General features: G+C 42.5%; 1 protein-coding gene and 1 pseudogene across 2 annotated transcripts in view; one reads left to right on the top strand and one right to left on the bottom strand.

The window, feature by feature from the left end:
• The window catches only part of ARMH4 (armadillo like helical domain containing 4), a 155,945-nt gene extending 139,295 nt beyond the window's left edge, over positions 1 to 16,650 (bottom strand). For both annotated transcript variants that reach the window (XM_023231328.2, XM_023231336.2), the window contains exons 1-2: positions 16,528 to 16,650; positions 2,518 to 3,939 (exon numbers count right to left, since the gene is read on the bottom strand). In XM_023231328.2, the coding sequence (XP_023087096.1) occupies positions 2,518 to 3,883 (1,366 nt within the window). In that variant the 5' untranslated portion in view covers positions 3,884 to 3,939; positions 16,528 to 16,650. The remainder of the gene's footprint in view (positions 1 to 2,517; positions 3,940 to 16,527) is intronic.
• LOC111555370 lies at positions 5,757 to 6,177 on the top strand (annotated as a pseudogene).
• Positions 16,651 to 17,573: the final 923 nt, after the last annotated feature.

The following is a 17,573-nucleotide window of genomic DNA, read 5'->3' as shown; positions in this document are numbered from 1 at the left end:
CTCCAGCCTCAGCCTCCCGAGTAGCTGGGACTACAGGCGCCTGCCACCTCGCCCGGCTAGTTTTTTGTATTTTTTAGTAGAGACGGGGTTTCACCGTGTTAGCCTGACCTCGTGGTCTCGATCTCCTGACCTCGTGATCCGCCTGTCTCGGCCTCCTAAACTGCTGGGGTTACAGGCTTAAACCACCATACCCGGCCTATAGATTATTTTTAAAACCTGATCTTCAGTTGAAGCAGCTGAGTGAAAGGGCTAACTATAATCTCAACGTACTCATCTGTTAATAATATCCAAAAACACCAATAAATCAGTGCATATTCTGAAGAAGATAATGTCCTAGGTGGTCCCTGGACTCTAAATGATTAGCATTTGAGTTGTTTACTTCAGAAAAATACTTATGATCACCTCAAACTGAGTAGTAAAACATTTTGGCTATTCTATAACAACTGCTGTCAATAACTGCAATCTTTCCCATTCCTTTTAACTCTATGGAACAAAAAAAAAAGTAAAACAAAAGGAATAAATTGACTGTTCCTCTTGGTACAAAGAACATTTAGAAATTGTTCGATTTTGGATAAGGTAGGCCTGCATGGTTTTCTATCCTCATTTGGAAATCCATTGAAAGGATATTTACTGAGTACCTACTATGTGCCAGGAATTGTGCTATGTGCTAAGAATAAAAAGAAGTGGCCTGTTAAAAGATTACAATTTGCTGAGGCAATTATGACTAAGTACAATATTCAAAAATCAAAATAATCAGGAAATTACCAATTCCATTTTACTTGTTAGGCTGTATTAATAGAAGCCAATACAAGTTTAGTACACAAGAATCATGGATTCAATTGTGCAGTGAACAATCTGGGGCTATATGACTTAATGCTCCAAAAATAAAAGTTCTATGAAGAACTGAAGTAAACTTGTTGCTCAGTCCTATCTAAGGTCTTCATGGCCATGTGAACCCAACTCCATGTAAAAACCAACTTACAAGACATTTTATGGAAGCTTCTATGAAAACTTAACAGCATACTAGGTCTTTCAGTCTTTAAATAAAAATGAATTGACATGTAAAATTCAATCTTTCTTTTGTCATTTATCAGGTGATCTTTCACCATTTTAATTCAATCTCAACACCTTATAAAACATATTACTGATTTGATATTTTCCATTAATTGGGCTAATTGGCTGAAGTAACACATTGTACATGTTCCAAAACAATTTGAAATGAGCATGTAAACATTACAGTAAGCTTTTCCTTTCCAATGTTGTTATCTGTCCAACTACCCATAATAAAAGAAAACCATTATCCATCAAAACAAATAGAAGGCTTTTCAGGTTATAATATTCACAGACGCAAAGGCCAAAAGAAAGTAGAAAATGCAGAACCAAGCAAGCAGATGATTTATCTTCCACCCTACCTACCCTTCCTTATTTCTAAATGTTCTCATTTTAGGAAAACAAAATTAGAAAATTCATATAGTTAATACCATGAGATAACTACAGTACTTACCTAAAACTTTTTTTGTAAGAAATATAAGGGATGTGAGCATATTTTACAACAATGTGTATGTAAGTATCCAAGATTATTTATTACAGTTTAAACATATAGCTAATTCTTTCATATTTTCTTGTATATTTATACATTTTCATAGTAAAATGTTTGAAAAATATTAGTCTAAAATAAAAATAATAGTATCAGGGTTTCTCAGCCTCAGAGCTATTAACATGTTGGCTGGGATAATTCTTTGTTATGAGGGGCTGTCCTACGTAGTCTAAGATATTTAGCAATATCTTAGCACCCCTCAGTTCTAACAATGAAAAAGGTCTCCAAACATTGCTAAATGTCCCCTGGGGGAAGGGTAAAGCAAAACAAAACTATCCCCCATTAAAGAACACTGGTCTATAGGCAGGATTTATATTTGGGTGTAATTTTTTTTTCTTTTTCTTTTTTGAGAGGAAGTTTCGCTCTTGTCACCCAGGCTGGAGTGCAGTGGCACACTCTTGGCTCACTGCAACCTCTGCCTCCCAGGTTCAAGCAATTCTCCTATCTCAGCCTCCTGAGTAGCTGGGATTACAGGCACCTGCCACCACGCCCAGCTAATTTTTGTATTTTAGTAGAGATGGGGTTTCACCATGTTGGCGAGGCTGGTCTCGAACGCCTGACCTCAAGTGAGCTGCCTGCCTTGGCCTCCCAAAGTGCTGGGGTGACAGGAATTGGGTGTAATTTTTATATAAAATAGATGATGTATTTGTATGCTTCTGCTTTTCTTTATTTTTCAAATTTCATTTTTTTAATCCTTTTCAGAGAAGGGGTCTCACTATATCACCCAGGCTGGTCTCAAACTCCTGGGCTCAAGCAATCCTCCCACCTTGGCCTCCCAAAATGCTGGGATTATAGGCATGAGCCACTGCACCTGGCCTGCTTTTCATTAAAACTTCAATCTATTTCTAAATTGCCATTAAAAAAAAAATTGAAAGTTTCTAAATTAAACCAAAGCTTGTTTTTCTTTTTCTTTCTTTTACCTTTCATTGTATTTCCCAACAGTTGGTCTGCCTCAGACTCATATTCTGAGACAGAAACAGTGGTCTCTAAGAAAAACAGAGCATTGTTTTCCTTGGTAGATTCCGTGAAGTCTCCCGTACTTTGGAGCAAGTTCACAATGGAAACTTTCATGTCTTCCATTAGACTTGTGGGGGTAAATGAACTTGGATCGGTGAAAGCAGGTGATCTCTCATTCCCATGCACTATTAGCAGGGCTGTGCCCGTGTGTGTTTCCCCTTCAGGCAGCTCCAGAGCCACCTCTGCAGCCTCTGTCCAAGGCTGGCCCCCTTCCATACCCTCATGGTTTACTTGTGCTGTCTGAGACATCTCCGTTCTCACCTGAGTCTCTTCATTGTCTCCAAGCTTGGGGGTCCTTATCCGGCTTACACTCTCTAATTTGGTGTCATCCCACGCATCACTTAAGGCAGAGACAGCTGGAACAGCTGTGCTGACACTCACTGTGACTTCTGGGGCTCCCAGCAGACTGTCAGTTTCTGGCTCAACACTCAGGGTGTACTCGGAAGTTGCAAGTGGTTGCTTGGTGGCAGCAGCCTGGGTGTTATCAGCTGTCATCTGCGAAGGTTTCTCCTTATCAGGTGTGAGGCTTCCAGGCTCAGTGCCTGCTGTGGACTCAGCACCAGGAAAATAAGTTGTCCTGTGGTCTGTGTCTGCTTCAAATTTCTCAGTCCTCGGATTGGTGGTTAGCATTTCCTTAGTATTCACATAGAACGAAGGTGAATGTCCCAAACCAGCTCCTTCCTGACTTTCAGTTGCAAGTGATTGGTTATCCATATACTTCAGAAAACCTTTTGTGGTTTCTGTGATCTCTTCTACAATGGGCTGAAAGTTAGTGCTTGTAAGGAGTTCCTCCTTTCCATCAATGGTCAGAGAAGCAGTCGCAGTGATAGCAATGGTTAACATGGCCTTGGAAAGTCCACTTTCAGGAGATATTCTCTCTGGTTGGCTAGAACCAAATACTTCTTCAACTGCTGGGACAGCTGACTCAGTAGCAGTGGAAACACCAGGGCGTTCAGTCTGCATGAGCCCAGCTCGTCCAGGCTGGGTTTCTTTGTTAATAGAGAATGCTTTATTTAATGATGTTGCCGATGGTCCTGCTGACACCATCATTGGATCTTCAGAGACCACCAGTTGGGGAGTCTGCTTTGAGGTAATGGAGCTATTTTCTAGGTCATCGGTGTTCATCTTATCAGACTGCCCTTTTTCCGCATGAACATGTCCTATCTCCCTCCTTTCTATTTTGGGGAAGGCCAGACATTGTGTGGCAACGCTGAAAAGTAGAAGGCTACAGAAAGCCAGACAAATGTGCAATACAATCGGTCCACTCATAGTGGAAGAGAAATGGCACGTACACTGGCAGAGTTGACAAGTCCAGTAATTGAATCCTGCAGAAAAATAAAGCATATCAAACTGTCATATAAATACGTGTTGTAAATAAGTCTCTTTAAATTAAACCGTAAGTAAAATAATCTCCTTGACTTTATAACACACAGAGATGGTAGGTAGGAGAGGACTGTTCTATTTCTTTGTACCTTTGAGACATGGATAACCCAGTTCATTTTTCCCTGCTGAATTTTGCTGATTTAACTTTAGGTTTCCTAGAAAAAGGTACACATAGTTCAAGTATTAAGTTCATTGTTTCTTAAATACCTACTTGAAATAAATTACCCTTGAAGTCACATTTGCAATATTCTCTCCAAATTCCTCTATTAACCATGTAGTCAAATGATGTAGAAATAGCAACATGTCAAAGAAATAAAAAGTAAGTCTTATACATTCATTCAAATAACTTTTTAAGTGTTGCCACATTCTGAATGCTTGCGGCCCCCAGAATTCATGTGTTGAAACCTAATCAGCAACATGTTGGTATTAGGAAGTGAGGCCTTTGAGAAGTGATGACTTCATGAGGGCAGAACCCTCATGAATGGGATTTGTGCCCTTATAAAAGAGACCCCAGGGCTAGGCACGGTGGCTCACACCTGTAATCCCAGCACTTTGGGAGGCCAATGTGAGTGCATCACCTGAGGTCAGGAGTTAGAGACCAGCCTGGCCAACATCGTGAAACCCCGTCTCTACTAAAAATACAAAAATTAGCTGGGAGTGGTAGCGGGCATCTGTAATCTCAGCTACTCAGCAGGCTGTGGCGAGAGAATCGTTTGAACCTGGAAGGCGGAGATTACAGTGAGCTGAGATCATGCCATTGCACTACAGGCTATGCAATAAGAGCAAAACTCTGTCTCAAAAAAAAAAAAAAAAAAAGAGAGAGAGACCCCAGGCCAGGCACAGTGGCCTATGCCTGTAATCCCAGCATTTTAGGAGGCCGAGACCAGCAGATCACTTGAGGTCAGGAGTTTGAGACCAGCCTGGCCAACATGGTGAAACCCCATCTCTAATAAAAATACAAAAATTAGCCAGGTATGGTGGTGCAAACCTGTAATCCCAGCTGCTCGGGAGGCTGAGGCAAGAGAATTGCCTAAACCTGGGAGGTGGAGGTTGCAGTGAGCTAAGATCATGCCACTGCACTCCAACCTAGACAGGAGACTCCATCTCAAAAATAAATAAATAAATAAAAGAGGGCCAGGCGAGGTGGCTCACGCCTGTAATCCCAGCACTTTGGGAGACAGAGGCAGTCAGATCACCTGAGGTCAGGAGTTCAAAACCAGCCTGGCCAACATGGTGAAACCCCGTCTCGACTAAAAATACAAAAAAATTAGCTAGGTGTGGTGGCAGGCATCTGTAATCCCAGCTACTTGGGAGGCTGAGGAAGGTGAATCACTTGAACCCAGGAGGCAGAGGTTGCAATGGGCCGAGATCGTGCCATCACAGTCCAGCCTGGGCGACAAGAAGGAAACTCCATCTCGAAATAATAAAATAAAGAGACACCCCAAGAGCTCCCTGGCCCCTTCCACCATGTAGGACACAGCGAAAAGGTGCCTTCTGTGAACCAGAAAGTAGGCCCTACCCAGACACCAAATCTACTGACACCTTGACCTCGGACTTCCCAGTCTCCAGAACTGTGAGCAATAAACTTCTGTTGTTTACAAACATCCTGTTTATTATGTTATAGCAGCCCAAATGGACTAAGAAAAGTGTGTTTGAAAACACTAAATATCATCATTAAATGCTGAATACCAGTTACTTTTAAGAGTTTTTAAAAGTAAGTAAATAGTTTTCAATGAAAATATGTCTTTTAGCTCTTTTTCTTCAGCAAGGCAGCCGAGCAGCAGATGCAGAGATGCAGATCTTTGTGAAGACCCTCACAGGCAAGACCATCACCCTTGAGATTGAGCCCAGTGACACCATTTAGAATGTCAAAGCCAAAATTCAAGACAAGAAGGGGTATCCCACCTGACCAGCAGCGTCTGATACTTGCTGGGAAACAGCTAGAGGATGGCCACACTCTCTCAGGCTACAACATCCAGAAAAAGTCAACCCTAAACCTGTTGCTGTGCCTGAGAGGTGGCATTATTGAGCCTTTCCTCCGCCAGCTCACCCAGAAATACAACTGCGACAAGATGATCTGCTGCAAGCGCTATGCTTGCCTGCACCCCCATGCTATCAACTGCCGCAAGAAGAAATGTGGCCACAGCAACAACCTGCACCCCAAGAAGAAGGTCAAATAAGGTTCTTCCTTCCTCGAAGGGCAGCAGCCTTCTGCCCAGGCCCCATGGCCTTAGAGCCTCAATAAAGTGTCCCTTTCGTTGACTAGAGAAAAAAAAAAAAAAAAAAAAAAAGAAAGAAAGAAAATATGTATTTTAAATGCTTAAATCATTTGTTATTCTTTGTAACAACTATACAAATTACAGACAAAACATGTTTCAAAATTGAAGGATTAGAAAAGGTTTAAGAGTTTAAGCAAGGTTAATAGTTTCAGAAAAAAACAAAATATATTTTAAAATTAGCAATCTTTATTGAATATCCATTATTATAAGATTAAAAAAAGTATTGTAGTATTTAAAATAAACTACTCACATTCTCATTACAACTAAAACTATATTAAAATTGTTAATTTTAATATAAATTTTAATTTAAGGGTTTCAGTTCTTTTTTTTTTTTTTTTATCTATTTTGCTGTGTAGGACCTTTTCTCTTCCCATCATCTAGAAATTTCTCAGAGATGCTGCAAGTTTTCTAGAAAATTAAACCTTGAAACTAAAATTCTAAAATAAAAACCTCAACTTTATAAAGTTTACATTTTTTTCTTTCTTTCATGTCTAATCATTCAATGATCTAAGTTAAGCAAATGATGTGCACATGTGAAATTTATAAATTTATTATCATAGGGTCTTCTTCCCTTAAGGAGTTTCAAAGCTTCCATGTGTTATCTCATTTAGTCTTGTAGGTCCTTTCAAGAAGGAAGAAAGGTAAAGTCCTCAGTACATGATCTACATGGCTGAAGACAAAAAGAAGGCTGAATTTTCTTTCCTTCCTCCTTTTTTTGTTTCTTTTCTTTTTCTTTTTCTTTTCTTTTTTTTTTTTTTTTTTGAGACAGAGTTTCACTCTGTTGCCCAGGCTGGAATGCAGTGCCAGTCAGCTCACTGCAACCTCCAGCTCCCGAGTTCTTGTGCCTCAGCCTCCCGAGTATCTGGGACTACAGGCTTGCACCACCATGCCCAGCTAATTTTTGTATTTTTATTAGAGATGGGGTTTCACTATGTTGGCCAGACTAGTCTTGAACTCCTGACCTCAAGCGATCCAACTGCCTCAGCCTCCCAAAGTGCTGAAATTACAGGTGTGAGCTCCCCTCCCCTTCCTTCTCTTTTTTTCTTTCCCCAGGCTGGACTTGAACTCCTGGGCTCTAGCAATCCTCCTGCATCAAGCTCCTAAGTAGGACCACAGGCACGCACCACCACACAGCACAAGAAGACTGACTTTTTCTACATGAGAAAAAAAGGAATCCATGGATTTAGAGCCAAGGCTTCCTGCCAACTACCACCACCATATGAGTGTACCATCTTGGAAATTGGTCCAGCAGCCCCAGTCAGCCCTTTGGATGATTGCACCCCTGGCTGACATCTTGACTACACCTTCTTGAAAGACTTTGTGGCAGAACCACGCAGCTAAGTTACTTCCAAATTTGTGATGCATAGAACTGGTACAAAATAACAAATAATTATTGTTATTTCAAGCCACTAAGCTTTGGGGTAATTTGTTACACAGAAATCTTGAGTCCACGAAGCTTCAGAGAAATACAGGAATGGAATGGCATCATGAGTATAATAGTGTCATGTGCAGAAAAGAAACAGCATATCAGGGATTACAAATTTAGCAGAAGACAACGGAAGCCAGAGATGACTAAAAGAAACGTAAGTCCCTAAAGAATCTGCAAGGATAATGAGAGGGATGCTAAGTTTCCTCATATGCAAATGGGGGTTTGAAACAAACATATCTGAATATTAAATTACATACTGTTAGCTAGCATTGTTTTTGTTTGTATGTTTGTTTTTGAGATGGGGTCTCACTCTGTTGCCCAGGCTGGAGTGCACTGATGCCATCTCGGCTCACTGCAGCCTCCGTCACCCAGGTTCAAGTGATTCTCCTGCCTCAGTCTCCCAAGTAGCTGGGATTACAGGTGCCCACTACCACAACCAGCTAATTTTTGTATTTTTAATAGAGAGGGCCAGGCTGGTCTTGAACTTCTGACCCCAAGTGATCCACCTGCCTCAACCTTCCAATGTGCTAGGATTACAGGCATGAGCCACTGTCCCCACCTTTTTTTTTTTTTTTTTTTTTGAGACAAGAGTCTTGCTCTGTCACCCAGGTTGGAGTGCGGTGGTACGATCTCAGCTCACTGCTCCCTCCACCTTCTGGGTTCAATCGATTCTCCTGCCGCAACTTCCTAAGTAGCTGGGATTACAGGTGCCCGCCATCACACCCAGCTAATTTTTGTATTTTTAGTAGAGACAGGGTTTCACCATTTGGCCAGGCTGGTCTCGAACTCCTGACCTCAAGCGATCCACCCATCTCAGCCTCCCAAAGTGCTGGGATTACAGGCATGAGCCACTACACCTGGCTGCATTGTTCTTTTTAAAAAAGAGAAAATGGCAAAGATATTTGATAAAGAGGAAACAGCATGGGCCACAGCATGTCAACATTCTGGACATTAGTTATCACTGTACTTTAGATGAGCCAGGATGTACTCTAATTCATATCCAGGTAACAGATCACTGAATTTGGCTTGATGCCTCTATTTGCCTTCCTTAAAACAAAAACGTAGTGAAGGGGCCAGGTGCAGTGGCTCATACCTGTAGTCCCAATGCTTTGGGAGGCCAAGGCAGGAGGATCATCTGAGTCCAAGAGTTTGAGACCAACCTGAGCAACATGGCAGAATCTCATCTCTACAAAATTAGCCAGGCACATGCCAGTCGATCCAGCTACTCAGGTGGTTGAAGTGGGAAAATCACTTGAGCCCGAAAAGTCAAGACTGCAGTGAGCCATGATCACACCACTACACTCCATTCTGGGCAACAGAGAAAAGCCCGTCTCAAAAACAAACAGACAACAACAACAACAACAACAAAAACATATGAGGCCTGGCGCAGTGGCTCACACCTGTAATCCCAGCACTTTGGGAGGCTGAGGCGAGCGGATCATGAGGCCAGGAGATTGAGAACATCCTGGCTCACACGGTGAAACCCCGTCTCCACTAAAAATACAAAAAAATTAGCCGGGAGTAGTGGCGGGCGCCTGTAGTCCCAGCTATTCAGGAGGCTGAGGCAGGAGAATGGCATGAACCTGGGAGGCGGAGCTTGCAGTGAGCCAAGATCGTGCCACTGCACTCCAGCCTGGGTGACAGAGGGAAACTCCATCTCAAAATATATATATATATATATATATATATATGATAGCTGTGAAACAAGAGTATTGACAATCAATGAAATTATACCTTTGGGTTTCTGTTCAGACAAATTCACCTACTAAATTCTATCTATGTGCTTGAAGAGTCATAAAAGCTATAGAACTCTGTGGTTCATTCCTGACCCATTCAGGTAGCTGCTCCTTCCTAAACAAATACTTGTTCTATTCAGTGAAATCTTACTAAACGTGTGGCCTAAAACATTGGCCCACATGACCCCATACTTCTGAATAAAAATCTGAAAACCCCAGGCCATCATGAATGGTAATAGAGTTTAGAGGGACTTGGGCTGGCATCAGAAAAATGATTCCTGAATCGTAGCTTTATTGATGTTAAAACTTGCTATATGATACTGAGTAAGTGGCCCCAGTTTCTCCTTTGACAAAATGAGGAATTAAGATAATCATTGAAATCCCTTCTTCATCCATGATTTTATTCTTATACCTCACCTATATGACATAAAATAAAAATACAAATATTTCTATATTCCTATAATGTTGCCATCAAGTAGGAAAGGCACTCAAATGGTGGAGCAGATGCTTTATGTGTTATGTGTATGTTATGGAGTCGTGTGGACTGAGAGAAAAATTTTACAAACAAATCAGACCAAGGGAAGAAGGCATAAATAATAAAGACTTAATACAGCCCCACTGCCTTTCCAAAACATAATTTTCCTACAAAGTTTTATTTTCATCTGTATCTTGGGTTTTAGAAGTTTTGTGTGAAGGGAATTCTGCTATTGCTCCAAAAGACTTTCCTTCTGTGATTGTCAGCCACCTGCTTTCTAAATTCAATTACAACAGAAAGAGTGGGGGTGAACCACAACAATTTGCTTTTTTCCCCTTTTTCATAGGCATTTATGCAAGCTTTCTCTATGTCTGTGTATCGAGGCCATATGTTCCCTCTCCCCACTATTGAAAGCAACGCTTGTACGTTAAAAGGAAAAAAGGCAACCTGTAAGAAGAATAACAGGGAACACGCCTGCAACTCAGATAAACTGATAGATGACCTTCAAATTCCCGGATTTTCTCCATCTTTCAAAGCCCAGTATAGGTTCATGTAGTCACTCCCTTTAGTCTGATGTCCCACAATGGGAGTTACATGACGCTCAAGAATAAATAAGAGAAGACTGTTGTCAATTCAACAATATTTCTAAACCTAAATAACCATCTGCAACCATATTTTAAGGCTATGAGCCTTTTCCTTTTTCCTCAATACTGTATCCCCTTCCTGGCAATGTGCCTGGCACAGAAGAAATGCTCAGTAAATATTGGCTGAACAAACAGATGAATGTCTATAGCCCACTTTGCTGGAAGAAGTGGAAGGAGGAGAGATTCCATTGCATATTAGAATTCTATGTCTTAATTATCTTCAATTAGCTCAATCATAAGAATATTTAACAAACAAACAAAAAGAACATTCCTCTTACTTTTCCCTCCCACTGTGTATTTGGATGCTGCTTTCTTTTCACTGTCTCTCTCGATGCAAATTAATTCAGATAAATAAGCTCTAACCAAATTACCAACCGATGTTGGGTATCAGCTTTGAATAGCTTAAAAAGCATCTCCTTCAGAGCAGGTCAGTAGCACTTTGTCGATCATTTGCTATCAAGGTATCTATCCTAATAGCTTGGCAGTCTTCTGAACAATTTACTGCATTTCTGCCACCAGTGAGCAAGATAAGCTGTTCTGTCAGGCATTATCTTTGACAATCTTACATAGCTACAGTCCAGAATCTGTTTCTTTGTCAAGTCTAGGCATATTCAAGTTTCAAAGACAAATGAAAGGCAACATAAAAAAATATCAGCCTTGGCCATCTGGTTAATCAGATTTTGTAAGCACTGGGTCAATATTTTTTCCAACTAAAATGAATACTGCTATTTCAGTACGTTACCAAAATGAAAACACAAAAGGGAAACCAATATGTTAAATCATTCTCACCAGTGATGAAGCTACTATTTCCATTGTAAACTGAGTTTCACATATAATATTAAGGCACAATGAGCATCGCCCCAAGAGTACTCAAGACAAGGGAGGGCTGTAGAGTTTGCCAATAAACTGGTGACAGTTTGCTTTATATTTTCCTTTTCTTATGATATACACAAAAACTACAGAGAGCTACTGTGGGGTAGGTGAAGAAAGCTACCTCATCTTGGCTTTTCATTGTCGACTGTAAGTTACTTTGATGACACTTCAAACACAACCATCTTCATCTGAACTTTGGTGGCCACCTTGAACTCTTCTCTCCTTTACATTCTAGATTCACAACTGCTGTGGATCCTCCTCTCATAACTTCTTTTGGAATTGTAACTTCTGATCACCTCATTGGATTGTTAGTATTTTAAATGCCTCTTAATCGATGACCTTGTCTAGGCTCTCTCCTCTCCAATCTATTTTATATAATCCAGTATTTTACATAATCCAGATTTTTTTTTTTTTTTTTTTTTTTTTTTTGAGACAAAGTCTCACTCTGTCACCAGGCTGGAGTGCAGTGGCGAGATCTCAGCTCACAGCAACCTCCGCTTCCCAGGTTCAAGCGATTCTCCTCCCTCAGCCTCCCAAGTAGCTGGGACCACAAGCGCACGCCACCACTCCCAGCTAATTTTTGTGTTTTTAGTAGAGATGGGGTTTCACCATGTTGGCTGGGATGGTCTCAATCCCTTGACCTCATGATTCGCCCGCCTCAGTCTCCCAAATTGCTGGGATTAGAGGTGTGAGCTACCACACCCAGCTAGTTTATTCTGAAGACTAAAAATTGCAATAATCAATCAAAGATAGCTACCACTTGGGAGCTGCTATGTGCCAAGCATTCTAAGTGCCCAATGGAAATTATCTTATTTAATCCTTACAATAACTTAATAAGGTAGATACTGTCATTATTCCCACTTTTTAGATGAGGAAAACAACAGGCCAGTAGAGGATAAGTAACTTGCCTAAGGAATAGTGTCTCTTTTTGATCTTTTGGATTCTGTAAGAATTCAAGGTCCCTACCTTTGCCGCACAACTCTCTGCTTTCCTCCAACACAGCATATAATGTCCCCAAATATACAATTGCCAAGGTCCATATCTAATAATGCAACCCCGCACCATGGTGCCCAGTATAAACACCATCATCAGTCACATACATAGCACTTTTAAGTGCAATACTCATCTCAGGCTCTTAAGTTGGTTTTTGTTTTGTTTTGTTTTGTTTTCGAGATGGAATCTTGCTCTGTTGCCCAGGCTGGAGAGCAGTGGCATGATCTCGGCTCAAAACAACCTCCACCTCCCAGGTTCAAGCAATTCTCCTGCCTCAGCCTACCGAGTAGCTAGGATTATAGGCACCCACCACCATGTCCCACTAATTTTTGTATTCTTAGTAGAAATGGGGTTTCACCTTGTTGGCCAGGCTGCTCTTGAACTCTTGGCTTCATGATCCACCCACTTTGGCCTCCCAAAGTGTTGGGATTACAGGCATGAGCCACCGTGCTCAGCATTCAGGCTCCCAAGTTTTGAGGATGACACTGTACGACCCGTGGTTCCCTGCTCAGGTATCCAAAGCCTGGCCTCCCAGGTCACGTCCCATTCTGGCCCATTCTTTCCCCACCCTTCTCCTAGCTCCTGTAGCATGAATTGTCATGTAAGTCTCAGCACCTCAAATGAGATTGTGTTCTTTGCACACAAACACTAGTCTTTACCATTCCTTTTTTTTGCCACATAATTAGCAATAAGGGTAGAAGAATGTGAAAAAGAATGTTTAGAGTCTTTATTTTGTACTGTAAGATTTTTTTAATGACATTTCATGGTCTATGTCTAATTGTATGTTTTATTCAATACCTAGCCAATTTTGGCTACTTATTTAATGTGCCACTCTAACAATAACTTATATGTTCTCATTTCTGCTATATTTTAATGTTTCAGAGTTTATTTCATACACACACACACAACAGACTAACAGTTGCAGGTAACAAGTCTTACAGCTTCAGGTCAACATGATTGAAATGCCATCTCACCTTTTGAAATACAATTAGTGACTCTCTGATGAGGGGGAAAGTGTCTTAATAATCCTTGTGTCTTCATAATCTTTCCATTTTGTGTCTTTGTGTCTTAACAATCTTCCCATTTTGTTCTTTTCATGACCATTCCTCAATGACTAATTTATCATTGTCTTACTTTTTCTTTTTTTAAATCCTTAAGGTTCTTACTGCCAATACTATCTTATTGCCAATACTATTGTATTTATTTAAAGCTGAGCTTATAAAGACTTTCACCCTATTAACCCAGCTGTGGCACATGGCATTAAGGTACCACATTTCTGATTCACTGTGCTACTGACAATCATCACTGGTCTGTTACATTGGCTTTAGGATCTGGGCTGCAGCTATCCTTCACCATAAATTAAATAGCTGAATAACAGACGATCCTTTCAGCAGCATGTTCCATCACAACGGAAGGAGAAGGAGTAAGTAACCACAAAGAAAAGCAGGGTCCCCCAGGAGGAAAGCAGCCCCAGAGCTGGCAGTAAAGAAGGTAAGTAGGCTGGGGTCAAAATAGCTACTCTGGAAACTAAATACCAGCAAAGCAATTTACCATCCCTGAAGACCATACCTAAGTCCTACATACTGAGCCCACAAGCTTTAGTCTCTACAAATTAGTGATGTAGACAAATGAAGATATCCGTGCTTATTACCCCTAGCATATCATCTCATCCCTGGTAAAAGGAGATGGACTTGAAGATTTAAAAATAGGTTTACCTGAGTTCCAGTTCTACCTTAGGCAAATCACTGAAACTCAGTTTTCTTGTTGCAAAGTAGAAATAACAATGCTTGTTACATTTTTTTCTAAGGGTGGAGAACACACACAAAAGTGATATAGACATAAAAGCCATTTGAAAAAAAAAAAAGTACAGTATCATGCAATATAAGATACCAGCATGCTACTGACATGCATTCCCATCAAACTACAGAAATGTGAGCAATTTGAAGCATCCATAACATCAGCCACAAATGGAGTAGCATTTTTTTCACCAAGTTATTCCCATGGAGCTTCCCCTTTCAGTTTTCATGTAGACAATGTGACCTGAGAGGCTTCTGCTGTCTGCAGAATCCTATCCTGATCAATCTTGATCAACAAGCTCTTCTCCATCCATCAGACAGTTTATTTCAGTGACCCAATTGGACACTTCATTTTTGTTTTTTGTGGTACACAAATGTAGCCATTTGCTTGACTAGATCTCTAAGTAGTTGACATTTAAAGGGAAGCTGAAACTAGCTTCAGATACTTTCCTTATAATCACCAAGTAAACACAATATGGAAAAATAAGATTGACCTCACATCTTGATTAGGGAATGAGTTTTCATTTTACAAAAATTAAAACCAGGTTCCCTCTGAATAGACAGCTTCTCTACGTGAGAATTTTTATAAGTTCAATTAACAAAAATACAATTCCATACACAACTTTTCAGACAAACATCTACAGAATAAAGGGCAAAGGACACCTTTAGTTGGAGAGTGGACGTTTTCCATAACAGATAAACCTGTTTTCCTCATTTTGATTCTATACTTATATTTAGCATCAAACCATTTCTATAATACCAAATTATAATATTGTAAAGATCTGGAAACTCCGGAATATATAGTAAGAAACCTCCCATGAAAACAAAGACAAATTCACATCTCTCTAATTGGCTCCGTTGCTGTAGCTACCTTACACTTGGTGAGCCTTGGGAATTTTTATGAATAAATTCAACCAATGTCAAATCTGTCTGCTGCACAAGTGCTTGGTTCATTATTATGACAAATACAAAAAATACCACTTTATTCATAAGAGCAAGTCAGAGTACCTTTAAATCTGTGTGTGTAAAAGAAGCAATGTTCTGATACTGTGAAACCTTACCCGGTTGTGTGTTTCAATAGATGCTACTGTGGGGTTCCACTGGCATGTGTGCCAAAGTCAATGACTGTAGATGCTTGGCTTAAAGGAGACTCCTTGGAGCCCAACAGCATCACTTGTCACCAAGGAAATAAACCAAAAGAAAGAGCAGGCATGTGAATTCTGACCACTCAAGAATTTTTGTCCTTTGGAGAAGAGATCCTTCAGAACTCTAGGGATGGTTTTGCGAACTACTCCACACTCCCCCTCAAGTTTCAAACTAAAACTTGCAAAGAAAGAAGGCAGACACTTTAAAGCAGCCATCTCTCCTCTCTTCCACATCAGTTCTGCACTGAAATTGGATGCCAAGTGCGAGGCGGATCCTCGGGATCATCTGCGAATGTCAAGGATTTCTCATCTTTGAGAACCCAAACTCTTAAGGGTCCGGACTTGTTTTGTTCGCTCCTGCTTGCCTCCTCGCCAGCCAAAGTTCCACATGTTTGGAATCTACACAGGTCAGATTCTGTCAGTGACCACGAGGCACATGAGACATTTGGGCACCTCCGGCTGCACCTCCCAACTATTCCAGAGTCTCAAGCAGAGCCTCGCCTCCCCCAGGTCTAACCCGCAGGCCCTCTTTCTAATTAAATGACCTTTCCAAGGAGCGTCCTCCAGCCACGTCCTGGGGGACGGGTCAGCGGCTGAGCAAGGAGGCTCGACATCACTGCGCTAAACACTCAACTGTTTGTTTTCTGCAAAGTGGCAGGATATATTTCGGTGGCGACCGCAGCCCGATTCGCTCCTCGATTGTTGGGCTCTGAGTGGCATTGGGGACACTGCGATCGACGGTTTGAAAGGAGTAAACCGTTGTTTTCGGGAACTTCTCTCTCACTGCTGCGGGATTGCGAGCGGAGGGAGAAAGAAAAGCCCACACAAAAGCAGCCAGCCCTGCAAGCTCCGCCAGCACAAAGGCCGGCTCGCTGGTGCGGAGCTAGGAGGCTGGGCTGGAGCAAGGAGTGCCGTGAGTCCTCCGAGGCCTGCGCGCCGCGCCCAGAGCGCCCGGAGCTGCCCCCGCGCACCCCGCACCTGGGCACCGCGCTCCGGAGGAGGCTCCGGGCGCACGCCTGGCGCACCCAGAGCTGCAACGCTCCCGGGACTGCACGCTCCCGGGACGACCCCACGCCACTGAGGCTCCGGTTCCGTCCCTGCCCCGGCGCCACGTCTACAGCCGCGGCCGCCCAAGTGGCCGGAGCCGGGCCCGTCCTCACCTGTGCGCCTTCAGCGGAGCAGCACGCGGAGGACAGAGGCAGCGGCGGCGAAGGCGCTCGGCATCCCCGCGGCGGGCCCTGCGGCGGCGGCGACTCCCTAGCTGTCTGGGACGCTAGGGGGAGGGCGCTTCGCTTTGTTGCTTATTCATAAGGCCGCGGCTACGGCCGGGGATTGGGCGGTGAGTAGGTGTGCCCGCCCCGGCTCTGCTGGCACTGACAGCCGACGCCGTCGCCCCACGCCCCTCGGCGCCCACTTCCTCGCCTCCGCTCCCCCGCGGGGGCGGCTTCTGCTGGAGTCCGGGCACCTGGGACCCCTCGGAGATCCCGTGCTCCGCTTCCCCTCTTAACAGCCGGAGCTTCTGCGGCAGCTCCGCTTCCCTACCTACAGAGAAGAGACCAGGGCACCGTTTACACAAGAAAAATCTCAATTTTGCTGGTTTTTGGTTCAGGCAAGGAGCGCAAATCTGAGACTGCAGAGTGTTCCTTGTGGAAATTATGGACGGCTTGGCAGGGCCCTTAAGTAGGACCCTTAAAGTAACTCTACACAGAATTTCCCTTCTCCGTCTCTCAGAGAGGTTGCAAACTAGTACTAGTCATAAGTAAGGTTGATTGAGCCCTTGCACAAGAGTAGATGCTTTGCCCATTACCTGCTTAATCTGCACGATAGAAGAATAGACATTGTAGTCCTCATTTACCAGGGTAGGAGGTTAAGGCTAAGGGCTGTGTAACTTGTCCAAGGTCATCCGGCTCGCGTGGCCACCGGGAATTTGTGTCCTCCATTCTTGAGCCTCTCAAGGACTGTTTTCTTTTTCTGTTATTTCTAATGGTGTGGAAAGAGGTGTTGGAATCTAAAGGCACGTTCTGGAACAACCTCCCCAAGCCCAGCATTTTACATTTGCAGAGCACTCTTCACATTCGTCCGCTATTGTGCTTATTAACTCCCTTCTTCATAATAACTTAGTCCCCTTTTGTAGTTAATTATAAACACCTTGAAGTCAGAGCAAGCGCTGGTTCACCTTTGACCCCCACGCCTAACACAATGTATA

This window comes from Piliocolobus tephrosceles, chromosome 6 (assembly GCF_002776525.5).
Source record: "Piliocolobus tephrosceles isolate RC106 chromosome 6, ASM277652v3, whole genome shotgun sequence".
Taxonomy (NCBI): Eukaryota; Metazoa; Chordata; class Mammalia; order Primates; family Cercopithecidae; genus Piliocolobus; species Piliocolobus tephrosceles.
Note: the sequence above shows the minus strand (reverse complement) of the source record. Positions and strands in the feature narration are given on the sequence as shown.